This window comes from Prunus dulcis, chromosome 8 (genome assembly GCF_902201215.1).
Source record: "Prunus dulcis chromosome 8, ALMONDv2, whole genome shotgun sequence".
NCBI lineage: Eukaryota > Viridiplantae > Streptophyta > Magnoliopsida > Rosales > Rosaceae > Prunus > Prunus dulcis.
Genome location: NC_047657.1, coordinates 8,634,220 through 8,650,870, shown reverse-complemented (window position 1 = coordinate 8,650,870; position 16,651 = coordinate 8,634,220). Strand labels below are relative to the sequence as shown.

Below are 16,651 nucleotides of genomic sequence, written 5' to 3'. Positions count from 1 at the left end.
TATATATCTATATAATAAAGCAAAAAACAGATAATAGTAAAACATTTAAAATATCAGAAAATGTCCTTGATTAATATAAACATTAACAATTGAAATTATTAATTAAATGAGGATAATATGATAAATTCACACTTTTCATATTTAAAAAAATTAAAATTAAAAAAAAAAAGATAATTGATCCTATTTTTATGAAACACAACTACCCATTATCTTTTTAAATTCTAAAATAAGTTTAAAATTAAAAAAAAAGCCCCTAACCTGTGCGGAAGGACGTGCGGAGAAGCTAGTCATGTTTTATAAATGTTTTTATTATTTTAAAATAATTTGTAGGTCTCTTTATTGCCACATCATCATTTCACAGAAGAGTTGATGAAATGATTGATTGATGTATGAAAATAGTAAAAAAATTAAAAAAAAACTTTAGATGGTAAAATCAGAATTTCGGGAAACTTCCGAGTAGTAAAGTGAAATTTAACCTTATTTATTAAATAAGAACCTACAAATACCCTTGTCCGCTGTAGAAATTGTACAACATTATACTCATAGGAAAAACGTCAACCACGTTAAGAAAACAGAAAAACCAATACATGTTCAACTTGATTTATTTAGTCACATTCTTGCGTACAGTAGTTGGAGCAAACCAGAAAACAGAAATGAGTGTAAGCCTGGACATTTTCAGTGCCCATAGCTCATCTCTTATTGCAGGGAGAGGGTGTGGAGGATTGGAGTTGTGAATCTCTGCTTATAGAGAATCCTATTTACTATTATGATAACCGAGGACTGAGTAAACAGTCTGAACGATGCTCGACCCAAGAGCTAGGAGAGCACCAAGGAAAGCAATACCAGTCCAGGGGCTGCTGAAATGCTCGTGAAAGAATTGAGCCATCACTCTGTTACCCCAGTTATCGTAGTGATCTTCTATTTTGTCTTTAACAGAGGAGTAAATGTCATTGTTAGGCACCAAGTCAGTGCCTATCTCATTGAAGAGCTGAGCCACCTCCTCGTCATTCCCAAGGAAGTTTCGAAGTATCTGCTTTTTCCTCAGATGCTTTACATCATCGGGCTGATCGATGAGCGAATCGAGGAAGCATATGTAAGATGTGACCCCGAAATCATTATGGAAATCGGGACACATTTCGTAGGCTATCAAGTTCATGAACTTGGGTCTGGTCGAGTCGTCGACTTTTATTCGAGGAAGATGAAGGATTCCATGGAATAGATGAGAAGACCCAAAATATATGCTCCTCAATGAGTTGTCCTCACTAGGTTTAAAATGGATCCCAGATGCCTGAAGCTCTTGCACATTGCGAAAAGAGTGGGAACGTTGAGTACCTTCTTTTTTCTCACTTTCGTAAGGTAGCATTGTTGTCCGAAGAAGCTCTAGCAGATGAGTTGGCTCTGCTTCTACTTCTTGTCCTGGTTGTGACCTCTGTTCTTCTGCTTCTGGATTTTGTCCCTTCTGATCTGCTGGTGCAGCTGCAGGGCTGTTTCTCCCAACAAACTCATCGATTGATTTCTTCAATTCCTTATGTATGTGGCTCGAGCTCATCAACAGCTGGAGGAGTTGATAAGGAAGTTGGTTCTCCAGCAAGAATATGTCATGTTCTACAAAGCCCACCTGGTCTCTCTTGATCTGAAAATTTTCTAATTCATCATATTTGTATATGAATTCCAGTGTGGAGCACCCATCAACGAACAACATCCACGCGAGGAATTCGTCATCATAGTTCTTTGTTGCTTCCTCATCATAGCACTTCCTTAGTTCGTTGATATTGTCCTCAACCTTCTTGAGCAGATCTGCATCATGCTGCTTACTGTCTTTGAGAAAGTTTGCAGCTAATTTAAGCTTGATTTTCTCTGCATACTCGTACTGTGGCAACCGAGCATGGTGGAAGGGACCGAGTGCTGCAACAATTGGCTCGTAGTACTTGTCGAATTTTTTGTCTTGTCGGAGCATGAAGGGAACCTTTTGGATCTTTGGTTTCACCTTTTCAGCCTGAATTGGCGGTGCTTCTACCCTTAATTTTTTGAGTCTCTCCTCCCTGGTACTTGCCTCCTCATGGATTGTAATACTTACCTCAGTTTCTGCAGGTTGGTCTTGGTCTCCTCTGCTTCCTTGTCCACCTCCTCTTTTGGTAACTTGCCTCACATTTTCATCTTTTTGGGCCATTTAATTTCAAAGTGTGAAGATATGTGGCTATTCTTTTTTTGGGAGGGGGATTTGGACTGAATGATCTGTGGTAATAGATGGTGATTCTAGTTTTTGCATGCATATCTATATATAGTTAGTACAAAAGGCCACAAAAATTCATTACTTGAGCTCAAGAAAAGAAAGTAGAAGCTTAATTTGGAAGGGAGATGCTTGATTGATGTTTAGATGTATATTAATATTGACAGTGATAGTGAAGGAACAAGTACACTTGACGACTTTATATGAATCGGAAGATTGGTATATAGTAAGGTACACTAATCATATGAGGAAGAAGCCTTTTATCTCCAACACAGAAAAAAAAAAAGTCTGATTGCCTTGGCATAAATATTCTTAGTTGGGATTGTTTCCTACACAAAAGCATTTAAAGGCTAGTGTCCTCCGTACGATAAGAATCAATGTGATGAGGGTGTAAAGTAGAATTTCAGTCCTTCAAGAGAAATTTTCATATAAAATCATCAACAACGTGAATCACGTAATCCAGTAGGGCTCTATTTGGATCAAGGTATTTAAAGAGAGGATTTGGATTTGAGAACAAAGTTGAATTTTCTAAAAACTACTAGAAAACATTAGTTTGAATGAATTTCAAATGACTATATATATGCAATGAGTTATTTGGAATCCACTTATTTTCGTCATTTCTTTCTTATTTGACTCTTGGCGTACATGGACGGGAGCGGATTCGCTGTCCCCAATTTGGTGTCCCGTTCATGTCCCTTCTTTAAATGTTTGACAAGTGTCCTATTACTTAACCCTAATATAACAGTGTTAACTTAATAAAATAAAAAACTAAAAATTGAAAAACAACATAACAATAAGTCATAGCAGCCACTGTTACCAAGTCCCTCCGCCCAGGAAACACCAACAGTCCACTCCAACCTCTTTTTTAACCTTGGGAGCCTCACGAGCAAAGGTAACCGGCATTTTGGGATATGAGGTTAAAGCTCGTCATCAATCAGCATTAAGCCACCCACTCCAACCTCTGTTTATGTATCTGTCTCTTTCTCTCCATCCCTCCCTCCCTCCCTTCCTCCTCTATATATCGTTCTTTTCTCTGCCAATCTTTATTTTTTGTTTCAATTTGATTTTTGGGTTTAGTTTTGTTGTTTTTGCATGTGTTTACAATGAAAGGGACTGCTCACTTGTGTATGATTTCGGGGAAGGGTGGTTGATTTTTATTGGTTGCAGAGCTTTAACCCACTACTAGATCGTGAACCTAGGGCGGCTTACGTTGGCTGGCTGGCCTAGGGTAGGGTAAGAAAGGGAGGTTGCCGCCAGTGGGATGGGGTGACTGTTGGTGTTTGCTTGGCGGAGGGACTTGGTAACAGTGGCTGCTATGATTTATTGTTATTTTGTTTTTCAATTTTTAGCTTTTTATTTTATTAAGTTAACACTGTTATATTAGGGTTAAGTGATAGTAGACTTGTCAAACATTTAAAGAAGGGACATGAAGGGGACACCAAATTGAGGACAACGGATCCGCTCCCTGCATGAACTAGTGTAGTAGTCTAAACAAACACTTTAACCTTATAATATCATTTAAATTCCTAATTTAAAATCACTCCATCCAAAGGGAATTTTAATATGCCCACACTTTTTAGATTTCGTACTAGACAAAAGTATTGTAATGTGCTCATGACATGCACTGTAAAATATCAAAACCAAATTATAGAAATTAGGGTATCTGGGCAACAATAGAAATGATATATATATATATATATATAAATGATAGCCTAACTCACATCATGTTAATATATATACAGTTTTTATGATGACTGGATTTTCTTAAAAGCAGATTTTAAAATTGAGTCATCAGATGCATTCAATGGTACAGTAATGAGAGAAACAAAGACGATTTTGTGATGAGAGAAAGAGGGGGGAATTTGAGTATTTGAAAAGGGCTGGTTGAAAATGAATTTATATAAATAAAAAAATTTAAAGATTAAAGTGAGAATCACACATTTTCTGGGTATGGTGTCCGTATCAAGAGAGCTTTTGAAAAACAAAAGCTTTATAACTTCTCTAAAGAGGATTCCGAGCCTCTACATTTAGCTCTCGTGCATTTACTCGCATTTCACAAGGAAGATAAAGGATAGCCTTCTCCACGAAAGTTGAGGAGGGGGGCGGGGAAGGGGCTGGGATGAATTGGGGAGTAAGGGAAATCTGGGGTGAGGAGGTAGGGGAGGGTGAGGAGGGGGCTGGTAAGAACACACAAAAATGGCAGCTTGTATGGTGGCTTGGGCAGTGGTGGGGAGGGGGAGTTGGTTTTAATCTGAATTTTGTGATTTTATATTCTTTTAATTTTAAATTGAACCTTAATTTTCTTAATTAATTTTAAAAGTTTACTCACATGCCATGTGTCATATCTTAAACTGTTAGATTATTTGAATTGTTTAGATATTGTGAAATACGGGTAAATGCACGGATCATAAATGCAGAGGCTCAGGAAAACTAAATGTAGAGGCTCAGGATTCCCCGAGCCTCTACATTTAGGATCCGTACATTTACCCTCATTTTGTGAAATCTAAGCCACTCAAATAATCTAACCACTTAACATATGACACATCATTAATTTTATGTTTTATGTTTTTTTTTTCCCCAGAACTGATGTTAACGTTAAAGTTAACCTACTTGAGGGTTTTTTTTCCCTAGTTACTCCTCACTATAGATCAAGGCTTCAGTCCTTTGGAGATGCAATAACATTCTTGGGTTGTTGAGTTATTTATGTTCGTAGTTGAATTAACTAATTCTATTTTATAATTGAGAAAAGTTTGCTCTTTTGCTTTCTCTGATTGTGTTGTGAATTTTAGGGTCTCTTTGGTATTCAACTTGAATCCAAGTTTTTAAACTCAAAAACAGAATTTGAGTCCAAAACAAAGAAAACCTGTTTAGTAGCCCTATTTTTAAAAACTCAAACTCAAAAATAACTTAAAAACACCCTAATTATTAAAAACAAAAAAAAACAAGTCATCAAGTTGAATTCAGCCACAGGAACCAATTCGGAACAAGTGGAAGATACCAAATGCGTTGTACTCATGAGAAAAACTTCAACCACTTAAAGAAAACAGATAGACCAATACATGTTCAACTTGATTTCTTTAGTCACACTCTTGCGTACAGTTATTGGAGCAAACCAGAAAACAGAAATGAGTGTAAGCCTAGGCATTTTCAGTGCCTATAGCTCATCTCTTATTGCAGGGAGAGGGTGTGGAATATTGGAGTTGTGAATCTCTGCTTATAGAGAATCCTATTTATTATTATGATAACCGAGGACTGAGTAAACAGTCTGAACGATGCTCGACCCAAGAGCTAGGAGAGCACCAAGGAAAGCAACAACAGTCCATGGGCTGCTGAAATGCTCATGAAAGAATTGAGCCATCGCTCTGTTACCCCAGTTACCGTAGTGCTTTTCTATTTGGTCTTTAACAGAGTAGTAAATGTCATTGTTAGGCACCAAGTCAGTGCCTATCTCATTGAAGAGCTGAGCCACCTCCTCGTCGTTCCCAAGGAAGTTTTGAAGTATCATCTTTTTCCTCAGATGCTTTACATCATCAGGATGATCGATGAGCGAATCGAGGAAGCATATGTAAGAGGTGACCCCGAAATCATTGTGGAAATCAGGACACATTTCGTAGGCTATCAAGTTCATGAACTTGGGTCTGGTTGAGTCGTCTACTTTTATTTGAGGAAGATAAAGGATTCCATGGCATAGAGAAGAATTAAAAGATATGCTCCTCAATGAGTTCCTATTACTAGGCCTAAAATGGATCCCGGCTGCCTGAAGCTCTTGCACGTTGCGAAAAGAGTGGGGAAGTTTAGTACCTTTCGTTTTCTCACTAGGTGAAGTTCCTAGCATTGTTGTCCGAAGAAGCTCGAGCAGATGAGTTGGCTCTGCTTCTGGATTTTGTTGGTTCTGAGCAAGGCTATTTCTCCAAACAAAGTCATCGATTGATTTCTTCAATTTCTTGTGTATTTGGCTCGAGCTCATCAACAGCTGGAGGAGTTGATAAGGAAGTTGGTTCTCCAGCAAGAATATGTCCTGTTCTACAAAGCTCACCTGGTCTCTCTTGATCTGAAAATTTTCTAATTCATCATATTTGTATATGAATTCCAGTGTGGAGCACCCATCAACGAACAACATCCACGCGAGGAATTCGTCTTCATAGTCCTTTGTTGCTTCCTCATCATAGCACTTCCTTAGTTCATTGATATTGTCTTCAACCTTCTTGAGCAGATCGGCATCATTCTGCTTACTGTCTTTGACAAAGTTTGCAGCTAATTTAAGCTTGATTTTCTCTGCATGCTCGTACTTTGGCTTACGAGTATGGTGGAAAGGACCGAGTGCTGCAACAATTGGCTCGTAATACTTGTCGAATTTTGTGTCTTGTCGGAGCATGAAGGGAACCCTTTGGATCTTTGGTTTCACCTTTTCAGCCTGAATTGGCGGTGCTTCTTCCCTTAATTTGTTGAGTCTCTCCTCCCTGGTACTTGCCTCCTCATGGATTGTAATACTCACCTCAATTTCTGCAGGTTGGTCTTGGTCTCCTCTGCTTCCTTGTCCACCTCCTCTTTTGGTAACTTGCCTCACATTTTCATCTTTTTGGGCCATTTAATTTCAAAGTGTGAAGATATGTGGCTATACTTTTTTTGGGAGGGGGGTCTGGACTGAATGATCTGTGGTTATAGATGGTGATTCTAGTTTTACCATGCATACCTATATATAGTTAGTACGACAGGGCACAAAAATTCATTACTTGAGTTGAGCTTCAAGAAAAGAAAATAGAAGCTTAATTTGGAAGAGAGATGCTTGATTGATGTTTAGATGTATATGACAGTGGCACAATATTAATATTGATAGTGAGGGAACAAGTACACTTGAAAATAAAATGTATATGACAGTGAATCTGAAGATTGGTATATATTTTATGAGGAAGAAGCTTTTTATCTCCAACAGAGAAAATAAAATGTCTGATTGCCTTGGCATAAATATTCGTAGTTGAGAAAAGCTTGCTCTTTTGCTTTCTCTGGTTGTGTTGTGAATTCTAGTGTTTCTTGGTGTTTAAGATGTTTGTGAATTTTTGAAGTTCAAAGGTTTGCAGATTGACTTGTGAAGTACGTGAAGCATCTTCAAGAATGGACGAAGATGCTGGAGGAACAAGCAGTGAATAAAACCATGGAAGCAGTGGTGTTTGTGAAGAGCACTCAGTACTCTGCAAATGATGATATCTTTTCTTCAGATGAAGAAAAAAAAAATTCCAAGGAACATCAGTTTGGAAAAAGAAACACTTTTAATTTAAATATTGATGAATATGCTAAAGTTGTTAGATTATTTAAGTGGCTTAGGTTTTACGAAATGTGGATAAATGCACGGATACTAAATGTAGAGGTTCGGGATCCCTCTAAAGATGGCCAACTATTCGACCATTATCACACTCCAAACTTTGGAAATTCGTAGCTGCCCAGATTTGAAGAATTTTCCTTAACATATAAGAAGATCGTTGGCCGTCTCCGACTGTCCTAGTTTGACTTCACCTCCAGGACTGCAAGATATCAGTACAGTGCAGCCATCTCTCTATTCAAGCGTGCCCTACGCTGGAGAAAAAAATAGAAGCAGAAGATGGCTCACCGTTCGCAAATTTACAGTTCACAATTGAGGAAATAACTTGGCAAATGTCATGAGATCGAAACAAAAGCTTAAATATAATCTTAGTTCTGTGACACCCACTATCACTTGTGTTTCTGTAATGCTATTTCTAAATTGCTCTGTATTACCAACAGTCATCATGACATAGAAGCTGCTTAGGTAAGGTGCATGATGCCCCTAGTTACCTGTAATTACTTTGTTACTTGAAGTTGTAATGTTGCCGGAATTACTTCAAACAATCTGTATCTCTGGTTCTATTTCATAAAAGATTTCATGAATTGAAGTCAATGAACAGTCAATTCCAACCATTATCACTACAGCTGAACACTGCTAAGAAAAAGCACAAATTTTCCAGACTGATATTGTAAGAGAAATTTCTAAGCAAATATATTCTCATAAGAAACAACCATCTCCAAATAGACCACAGTAGCATCACAACGGCATTGAAATTAAAGGGATTAAAAGAAAAAATGCACTCTTCTTCGAAAAGTTCTGCCACCAGTGAGTTTGGACTCTACATCTCGTTATTGGACAAGATACTCTAGCCAAGTAAAAGATACTACTCACTGTGTTTACACACGACGTTTCTTTGGGAGGCGACAGCCATTATGGGGTTTTCGGGTTGTATCTTCAATATATACAATCGGATTCAAACCCACTTTGGAATTGGTAAAGCCCTCTTTCCAGCTCACAATGGCTTGCCTTTTCTTCTTAAAATATGTAAACCCTTTCACCTTCACTACAACTGATTTTAACCCGAAATTTCTTGCCATCCGTCCAACGTGTTCCGCAGTTGCTTCAGCAGCATACTTAGACAATTTTGGTCCTCCTTTCATTCCTGGTAACGACCCGGCTGAGGCCCCAAGTTTCTTGTTCCCCTTTGAGTCCGTCACAGTAACAAAGGTATTGTTTTTCATCAGCTTTATATGGACAATATCAGCATTTTGCTCCATATTATATCGGGGAAACTGAGAAAAACCAAAGTTTTCCTTTCCATCCTCCTCTAGAATCCCCCTCACAAAGTTCATAGACCTGGAATTCCTTGAAACATTCTCAGAAGAATTGAAACCTTGTTGAAAATTCTCTATTGGACCTGTAAAGTCCAATATATTATCAATCATTTGCAAGAAAGTGACACCAATTAAAGATTAGTTTCCCAGCAAAGCTTCTTGATTCACCACCATATATTTTATCAAACCAATTTCACAAGTCACATAACAGTATTCAAAATGCAATTCAAAAACACTCAAAACAATTGAAAAATTGCAAATTGATTTGAAACCAATTGCAAAGATGTTCAAAGAAACTCATTTAAGAAAGAATAAACTCAAGAACCAACAAAACCAAAAGGTTCAATATCCAATAGTACGACAGAAATATTGGCCAAAAAGAAAGGGCAGGAAGAAGAACTTGCCTGGTGGCGTTCCAGAGACAGAGAAAGACCTCGACGCACTGAGCTGGCTCTGGCATCTAGCAAGGCGATGAACCAGAGACGAAGACAGCCGAGAGAGAGACGAATACATGGCTCACTTCAACTTCTGTACAATATACTGTAATCTCAGTCAAAAATGGAGAAGGAATTTAACAAATAAATGGAAAATTTCTTACTTTATTGTTTGATAAAATTTGTCAAAATCGAGAAGAAGAAGCTGGACCTGGTGGAGGTGGAGCAGAACTTTCTTCCTCTTCTTCCTTCTTCTTTCTTATTCCTTCTGGATCTGGACCTCTGGTTCTTTAAGTTGGTGCAGCCATTTCTTTTACAAAGGAAAACCTAGCCTAGAGGCTGGGAGTGCGTGATTAAATCAAGTCTTCGAATTTACACCTTTGGCCCCATATTTTTTATAATTTTGAAAACGACCACCATAATTTCCAAATATTTTAAACAAAACCACAGCCGTATCCCACGCGTATTGGTTCCATATCCGGCCGGTCAACAAAATCATATTTTCCTACTGTAATTTTTTGTTAAAAGCTCGTTATTTTTCAAATTGTAATTTTTTGGCAGCTGGTAAAGGAAGAGCTTCTTCGTATATTTGGAGGTCTCTGATTTGGGGTCGTAAGTTGCTCTTGAGTGGGTTAAGGAAGAGGATTGGAGATGGACAAGAAACACTAGTATATGGTGATGCTTGGATTCCCAGACCAAACTCTTTCCGCCTTGTTTCTCCTCAAGTGTTGGATCAAGAAACTAAAGTAAGTGATTTTATTTTTCCTACTGGGATTTGGAATGTTGATTTACTAAATTTGTGTTTTCATGAGGAAGATGTTAAGGCTATTAAATCTATCCCTTTGAGTGTTAATTATCACAAAGATCGATGGATGTGGCATTATACTACTAATGGAATTTATTCTGTGAAAAGTGGATACAGGCTGGAGATGTCAAAGAAAAAGGATTGCAGCGGGGCTGTTGGATCTTCTTCGGAACCAAGAGTTCAAAATGCTTTCTGGAGGAAAGTTTGGTCCCAAGAGGTACCACAAAAAATCTTATATTTTACTTGGAGAGCTATTAAGAATTATCTTCCCTGTAGATCTAATCTGTTGAAAATGAAAATAATTTCTGAGGACTCTTGCCCCATCTATAATGTGAATTCTGAGAGTGTAATTCATGCTTTGTGGAGTTGTCCTAATGCCCAAAAAGTTTGGAAGAAAGTGTTGTTTAGGGGGGTTTTCACAGGGCTAAAATTTTCCAACTATGGGGACTTGTTTGAAATTGCCACTATGTATCTTTTGAGGTATGAAATGCGATTGTTTTTATATGTCTGCTGGAGTTTATGGCAAAACAGAAATAAAGCTGTTATTGAGGGTCGTTCTTGTGCACAAGATGTGATTTTTAACAGAGCCCATCACTTGGCTGGTGAATATGGAAGTCTTGTAGAAGGGGAACCTAAATTATTTGTAGAGAAACCAACTAAATGGTCTCCTCCTCCAGCTGGTAAATATAAACTAAATGTTGATGCTGCTTTTATTCCCGAAACAGGTGTGGGTGGAATTGGCGCTGTTGTTAGAAATGACAAAGGGGAAGTGATGGCGGCTATGGCCCTTCCTCTTGCCAGAGCCACCTCATCTAAACATGCGGAGATCATGGTGTTTCTTTTCGGGATGAAATTTGCTTGGGATGCTGGTTTTCTTCCATTTTAATTGAATCTGATTCACAAGGGGTGGTAAATGATGTAAAGAAGGACGAAGAAGAGTCTTGGGCATCAGATGGGCATCTTATTGATGATATTAAGAGGAGTCTGCAACACTTTGAAGATGTTATTATCTCTTTTAGTCCAAGAGGGGTTAACCAAGTAGTGCATTTTCTAGCAAAGCATGCTCTTAATTGTAATACTATGGTAACTTGGATTGAAGAGGTTCCCTTCTGGCTGGAATCAATTGTAAACGATGACATGGTTGTATCCTCTTAATTGTTATCAACGAGTTCTTCTTTAGCAAAAAAAAACAAAAAAACAAAACAAAAACAAAACAAAAAAAACAAAACAAAACAAAATCATATTTTCCATAAACGTATTGACGAGTATCGTACCAAAATCAGTGGTAGACTCAATTCAAGTTTTATATTTAAGTTTGAAAGTCAGGATCTGTGTAGTGTGTGGGAGTGATTCCTATTCCACTTTTTATTCTAATATTTACTAAAGCTTCATAAATGAATAGTAAGATAGGACCCACACAAAACCAGTAATCTCATCACCGATATCCATTGTTGTGCAGTTTTAAGCGTCTCACTTCAATGTTACTCTTTAACACGAACTGTTCATTTCGAAGTTTTTTCCATGCCAACATCCCAAATTTTAACAACCTCAAGGGTTAATGTTTTTTTTCATGACAAAGCCAACTTTTTAATCCTCTTTTGAGTCCTCCTTCTTAGTAGAAAAAACAAAAAGGCTCTAAAGCGTCTTATTATTGTACATGCTCAACATTTACATAACATTAACTACTTTGTAGAGTCTTATTGACATATATAATATCAATTTGTTACTTTACAATGTGAAGGGAATGGAATATATGTAGCAACACAAAAGTAGTTTGGAAGCTTCTACATTTGCACAAATATAGGCATCACCAACTATCAAATAACTTTCCATAATATTCTTATTGTGAGCTTAACACATAAGCTTTGATCTAACCCATCTCTCAAGGAATCATGCAAAGATATGAAAGTTGCAAACAAGAGGAAAAGTTATTGTTCCCTCTTCATCATTCCACTTGTGTCTATAAGAGAGAGAGAGAGAGAGAGAGAGAGAGAGAGAGAGAGAGAGAGAGAGAGAGTTCAAAAATAAGTCTGATTTTTCAGCTCTAAAATTGTTTCTGGACTTCTTTCTTTCACACACATTATATTCTCCAATCTTCTTTTCATGCATATATATATATATATCTGAGTGCCAGAACCTAAAACCACAAATCCCATTTCATATTCTTCTGGTGTTTCAGCTTTTGGCTTGTGTTGGAGATGAGTGATCCCAAGTATGGTTACGCTTATCCACCTCAAGGTATATACATATATATTTTCTCCTTATTTGTTTGCTTTCTAGTTTTGAACCTGTATAAAATCGTTTGCATGTTTTTTCTTTGTCTTTGAATCCTGAATCTGTTCTTCCCTTGCTCGTCATGAGATGATTCTCCTGTGTTTATTTAGAATTTAGAGAATATTGTAGGTTTAAATCTGATAAACATAGGAATGCTAGCTCTAGACTTCTACACACACATATGATCTTAATTACAAATTCACTGTGAGGGATCTTGATATAATTAGTGGGAATAGTATTTAGTAGCAAAATTCTACAAGATTGTGCCAACGGGATCTAGCCTAGTGGAAAAGACATTGACTTGTTGACCAGTGGTCTCAAGTTCGAACCCCATGACACCTTGATAGTGTGGGTGAAAAAACCGCTCTCCCTCCTAACTTTTGAAGGAAAAAAAAATCTGCATGATTGTAGTTTGAGGAGTTTTCTATATATATATATATATATATATTATATGAAGTAGTTTAAAGAATGTTACTAGTTTAATTTGAATATTAACTTAATTTTAATTTAAACCAGGGCCTTATCAAGGACCTCCTGTGATGGCTCCTCCTCAATATTATGCTGCTGCTCCACCACCAAAAAGAGAACCAGGTTTCCTTGAAGGATGGTAATTGTTCTTCTTTATTCCATACTTTCTCTTCCCAAGTGTCTTTCCTTTTCCCCTTAATTATTACTTTCAGCAAATTAAAGGGTATTTGTTGGTATTTTCTTTTATTTTAAAAAAAAAAAATTCTTATAGAGTTATTAATTAATTTCTTCTTTGCCTAATTGTGCAGCTTTGCAGCATTATGTTGCTGTTGTCTCCTGGATGAGTGTTGCTGCGACCCCTCCATTTTATTTGTTACCTGACAATACCATAACCTTCCGTACAAATTAAAGGAGGAGATGTTCTTTGTGTTTGATGTTTTCAAGCATACACAAGTTTGTAATAGTACCAAATACCACTTCAACAAAACACACATATACAACTCATATCTATTTAGTTATATTTGTCCATGATGGAATTGGAATGCCAGTACAATGCTGTAGGACTATTGATCACAATGTGGTGTGTAAATTTATTATTATTATTATTATTTTGGATACAAGCGATATTGGGAGTAAGAGTAATCGAACTTGGGAGCGGGTGCAGGAATATTTTCACAATCCTATTTAGTGACTTCCATTATTATTTTTTCCTTTCTAATGACTTAAAGTAAAATTTGAAAGAGGACCCCTAATATATCATACAACAATTCTATTGCCTCACTATTTGGAAGATTATCAAGCTGTTGACTCAGATTAGGCAATTTGCATTACCAAACACATGACGAGTTTGAATGACTTGAAAGTCTGTCAATCCATAAAACGAAAACAAGCGTCGCGGAGAATGTTGATTGCCCTTTAACAAATTGATTACACTTTGAGAATGCCCTTAACGCATAAGCAAGATAATCTTGACTTTTTAGCCCAAATAAGTCCATTCTTCAGTCGCATTGCTTCCACTTCAATGACTGAAGTAAAACCATAGGTCCTGCAATATTAGCATTTCCCTTTGAATTTCTAATAACAAAAACACAAGTTTATTCCCTTGGAACCAAATTTGCCAACAAATAGTTATAATATTTTTCCACATAGAGCAAGGTAATTTGTTCCAATTCAAATGCAACCAATCCACAATAGAAATTACCAGAGGCAAAGGTATAAATATGCCAAAGTTGACTCGCAAAAGTACAATCATTAAATTACCAGAGGCAAAGATATAAATATCTTTATTACAAAGAGGACAAGAAGAATCCATAGCAGTAAGTCTCCATAGTATTTCCTTAGTATTAAGTCTCTTTTGTAAAAGAAGCCAAACAAAGATTTGAATAGGGTCACGCTCAGTTTCCAAATATGTTTAAGGAAATTATCTGCATACCTATCCTTTCTTGCTAGTACCATACTTTATGGAAAATGTACCACGGGGTTTAGATCCCCTACACAAACTTATCCGGCGTAGGAACAAGAGGCAAAGTTTATGCCTCTAATGTAATTAACTACATTTGAAGGGAGCATTGTACATAATCTTTCCACATTCCAATTACCAAAAGAAATATAATCCGCAACTGATTCCTTAAGATTACTTATAGAAGAAGAATGACTATATTAATTAAAGGAAAAGCATAAACTCAAGTCCAGAATTTAATATCATTTCGGTCTCCAACAATCCATCGTATGCCTTTGAGTAAAATTTCCCTAGCTTGTAAAATTCATTGCCAAGAAGTAGAATCAGTATCTCTAGCGTTCACTTGAAAGAAAGAATCATGCCTCAAATATTTTTGAGAAACTAATGGACCCACCAATTATGAAGTTGAATAAAAATTCTCCAACCTAATTTAGCTAAAGGGGCCAAATTAAAATCTTCTAGATTTCAGAGTCCTAAACCACCATTTTTCTTTAATTTAGAAATAGAATTCCAAGCAATTAGAGGCTGCTTAGAAGTATCTGGTCCCTAGAAAAACTTCCTAAAAATGTTAGAGATCTTATGCACCACATTTTTGGGCCAAGAAAAAATTTCTAGTTTACCAGCTCTAGAAAGTGAGCCGGACTTCCAACCAGACAATTTTTTCTGTGTTTTACTAATGGGGTCCCTTAGAATTTGTAGAATCAGACCATCAAATACTATTTTGAATCCCTAAATACTTACCTATTGTACACTTATATGGATTCTAGTAAAGAGGATAACATTTCTCTTTAGTACATCTCAGTCTTATAAAACAAAGTTCCCTATCTCGTTCAACAACTGATTACGTGCAAAGTATTGATGAGTGAAAGGTGTAGGATTGGGACGTCTTGAAGGAAAGCAGCTCCAAATCCAGCAGTGGTGCTGGGGGATTTATGGTGGCAGCGCTTTGGGCGGGAAATCTGAACCATTTGAGAAATCTTTGTGGATATTATTTTGGATTGAAACTTAAAGTGGACACTTCAAAACTTATATCACAATAAGAGGTTATAATGAAAGTTGAACCAGTGTCAAGTTGTTAGAGACTTTGCCATGCCACTCAGCATGTTAGGTGGCAATACATTACTCTCGGAAGTTTTTCTACTAACTAGCAACTAGTTAAACAAAAAATACAAAAAATGTAGCTGCTTAAAAATGCTTTGTAATTTCTAGCTTCCTACTATCATTCCAGTACTCTTCCGAACTAAGAAAATGGGATTCATCTCCAAGTGAAGCAAAGTATTTATGTTCCAAAGGAAATTAACAAAATGAGTCATATCAACAGGCAGAATGTGGATCCAAATACACAAACCAGTTTAAGGAATAGCATGAGCAGCATCTGATGGCGGAAGGGGAACCAGTTCTGTTCGGAGTTCCTTGACAACAGCAGCCAAAGCCTCAGGGTTGAGACCCAAATCACATAGCGCAATGAGGATGGAGAGGGTGTGACGATCAAGCCCTGTGTCAAGAATGTTGGACATCTGAAATGCTAGGTCTAGAGATTCCCGGGCAGTTTTTGCAGCGACCGCGTCCATATTAAGAAGCTGAAGAAAAAAAGAAAAGAAAAGAGAAACATACATATTCAAACCTCGCTGAAAATAATAGATCAAACCATAGTTGCCTAATTAGCTCACCCCCTACGAATTTCGATCTGGATCGACCGTACCCAATCGCGGTACGGTATCGATCTGGATCTGGAACGAAAGATTTAACGACTCAGTTCCAGAGGAGAGAACAGTACCTGATAGACGACGTCGCTGCTACACAACAGCACCTGACCGCCGATAGCAGACGAGCAATCGAGTGCTATAGTTGATGAGCCCACGTTTGATTCTTGGTCTCTTGGAAGATATTGGGTTCGGGGAGGATTTTTTTGGACGAATAGAGTCCAAGAGGTGTGATGGTGATGAATGGATAGGCGTAAGAGCAGTTCCAGCTGACAGCCCAGCCCATGCATAAGCCCCCTAGTCTCCCAAAATCAGCTCCAGCGGTGACATCCAGCCCGGGGAAGGCCCAAGGCAAGATAGGCGCTGACGTCAACCAAGAAAAAAAATTGAAAAAAATTCTGAAAAATTATCAAAAAATTAAAATATATATATACATACATAGCAAATTTTTATTTATTCATATCATATATATAAATAAAATTAATCATATATGAATATTAATTGCCTTTGAGTTGCCATGGTAATGGATCGACAAGTACAAAAAAAATTGTTAGAGCATATACTATTCAAGTGAACAAGGAAAATGAGTGGAAGTGCTTTCAGGGGAAACGTATTAGAGGTTGGGTGGGTGGTTGTGTCAATATA

The 16,651-nt window shown here is 37.2% G+C and overlaps 4 protein-coding genes and 1 long non-coding RNA gene across 7 annotated transcripts; 1 reads left to right on the top strand and 4 right to left on the bottom strand.

Annotated features, from left to right (window-relative positions):
- Positions 1 to 754: 754 nt before the first annotated feature.
- Positions 755 to 2,170, bottom strand: LOC117638409 (UPF0481 protein At3g47200-like). The gene has a single exon (XM_034373540.1). It carries the CDS (start codon positions 2,168 to 2,170, stop codon positions 755 to 757), a length of 1,416 nt encoding a protein of 471 aa, XP_034229431.1.
- A 3,226-nt stretch (positions 2,171 to 5,396) lies between these two features.
- Positions 5,397 to 6,818, bottom strand: LOC117638408 (UPF0481 protein At3g47200-like). Its single transcript, XM_034373539.1, has one exon. It carries the CDS (start codon positions 6,816 to 6,818, stop codon positions 5,457 to 5,459), a length of 1,362 nt encoding a protein of 453 aa, XP_034229430.1. The 3' UTR covers positions 5,397 to 5,456.
- Positions 6,819 to 8,083: 1,265 nt separating this feature from the next.
- LOC117612282 (probable ribosomal protein S11, mitochondrial) lies at positions 8,084 to 9,619 on the bottom strand. Of its 3 annotated transcripts, XM_034341065.1 has the most exons (4): positions 9,544 to 9,561; positions 9,462 to 9,510; positions 9,268 to 9,391; positions 8,084 to 8,946 (listed from the first exon to the last, which is right to left on the bottom strand). In XM_034341065.1, the coding sequence occupies exons 3-4, from the start codon at positions 9,374 to 9,376 to the stop codon at positions 8,426 to 8,428; spliced, it is 630 nt and encodes a 209-aa protein (XP_034196956.1). In that variant the 5' UTR covers positions 9,377 to 9,391; positions 9,462 to 9,510; positions 9,544 to 9,561; the 3' UTR covers positions 8,084 to 8,425. The 3 variants fall into 3 exon arrangements, with proteins under 3 accessions (XP_034196956.1, XP_034196955.1, XP_034196954.1); XM_034341064.1 differs by lacking the exon at positions 9,462 to 9,510 and having other exon boundaries at positions 9,268 to 9,395; positions 9,546 to 9,619; XM_034341063.1 differs by having other exon boundaries at positions 9,509 to 9,611.
- Positions 9,620 to 12,133: 2,514 nt separating this feature from the next.
- LOC117612159 lies at positions 12,134 to 13,499 on the top strand. Its single transcript, XR_004583308.1, has 3 exons — positions 12,134 to 12,340; positions 12,893 to 12,983; positions 13,153 to 13,499. It is a non-coding gene; the product is annotated as an uncharacterized LOC117612159 (long non-coding RNA).
- A 12-nt stretch (positions 13,500 to 13,511) lies between these two features.
- Positions 13,512 to 16,293, bottom strand: LOC117612158 (mitotic-spindle organizing protein 1B-like). The gene is made up of 3 exons (XM_034340912.1): positions 16,081 to 16,293; positions 15,652 to 15,883; positions 13,512 to 13,889 (listed from the first exon to the last, which is right to left on the bottom strand). Exon 2 carries the CDS (start codon positions 15,872 to 15,874, stop codon positions 15,656 to 15,658), a length of 219 nt encoding a protein of 72 aa, XP_034196803.1. The 5' UTR covers positions 15,875 to 15,883; positions 16,081 to 16,293; the 3' UTR covers positions 13,512 to 13,889; positions 15,652 to 15,655.
- Between the last annotated feature and the right edge of the window lie 358 nt (positions 16,294 to 16,651).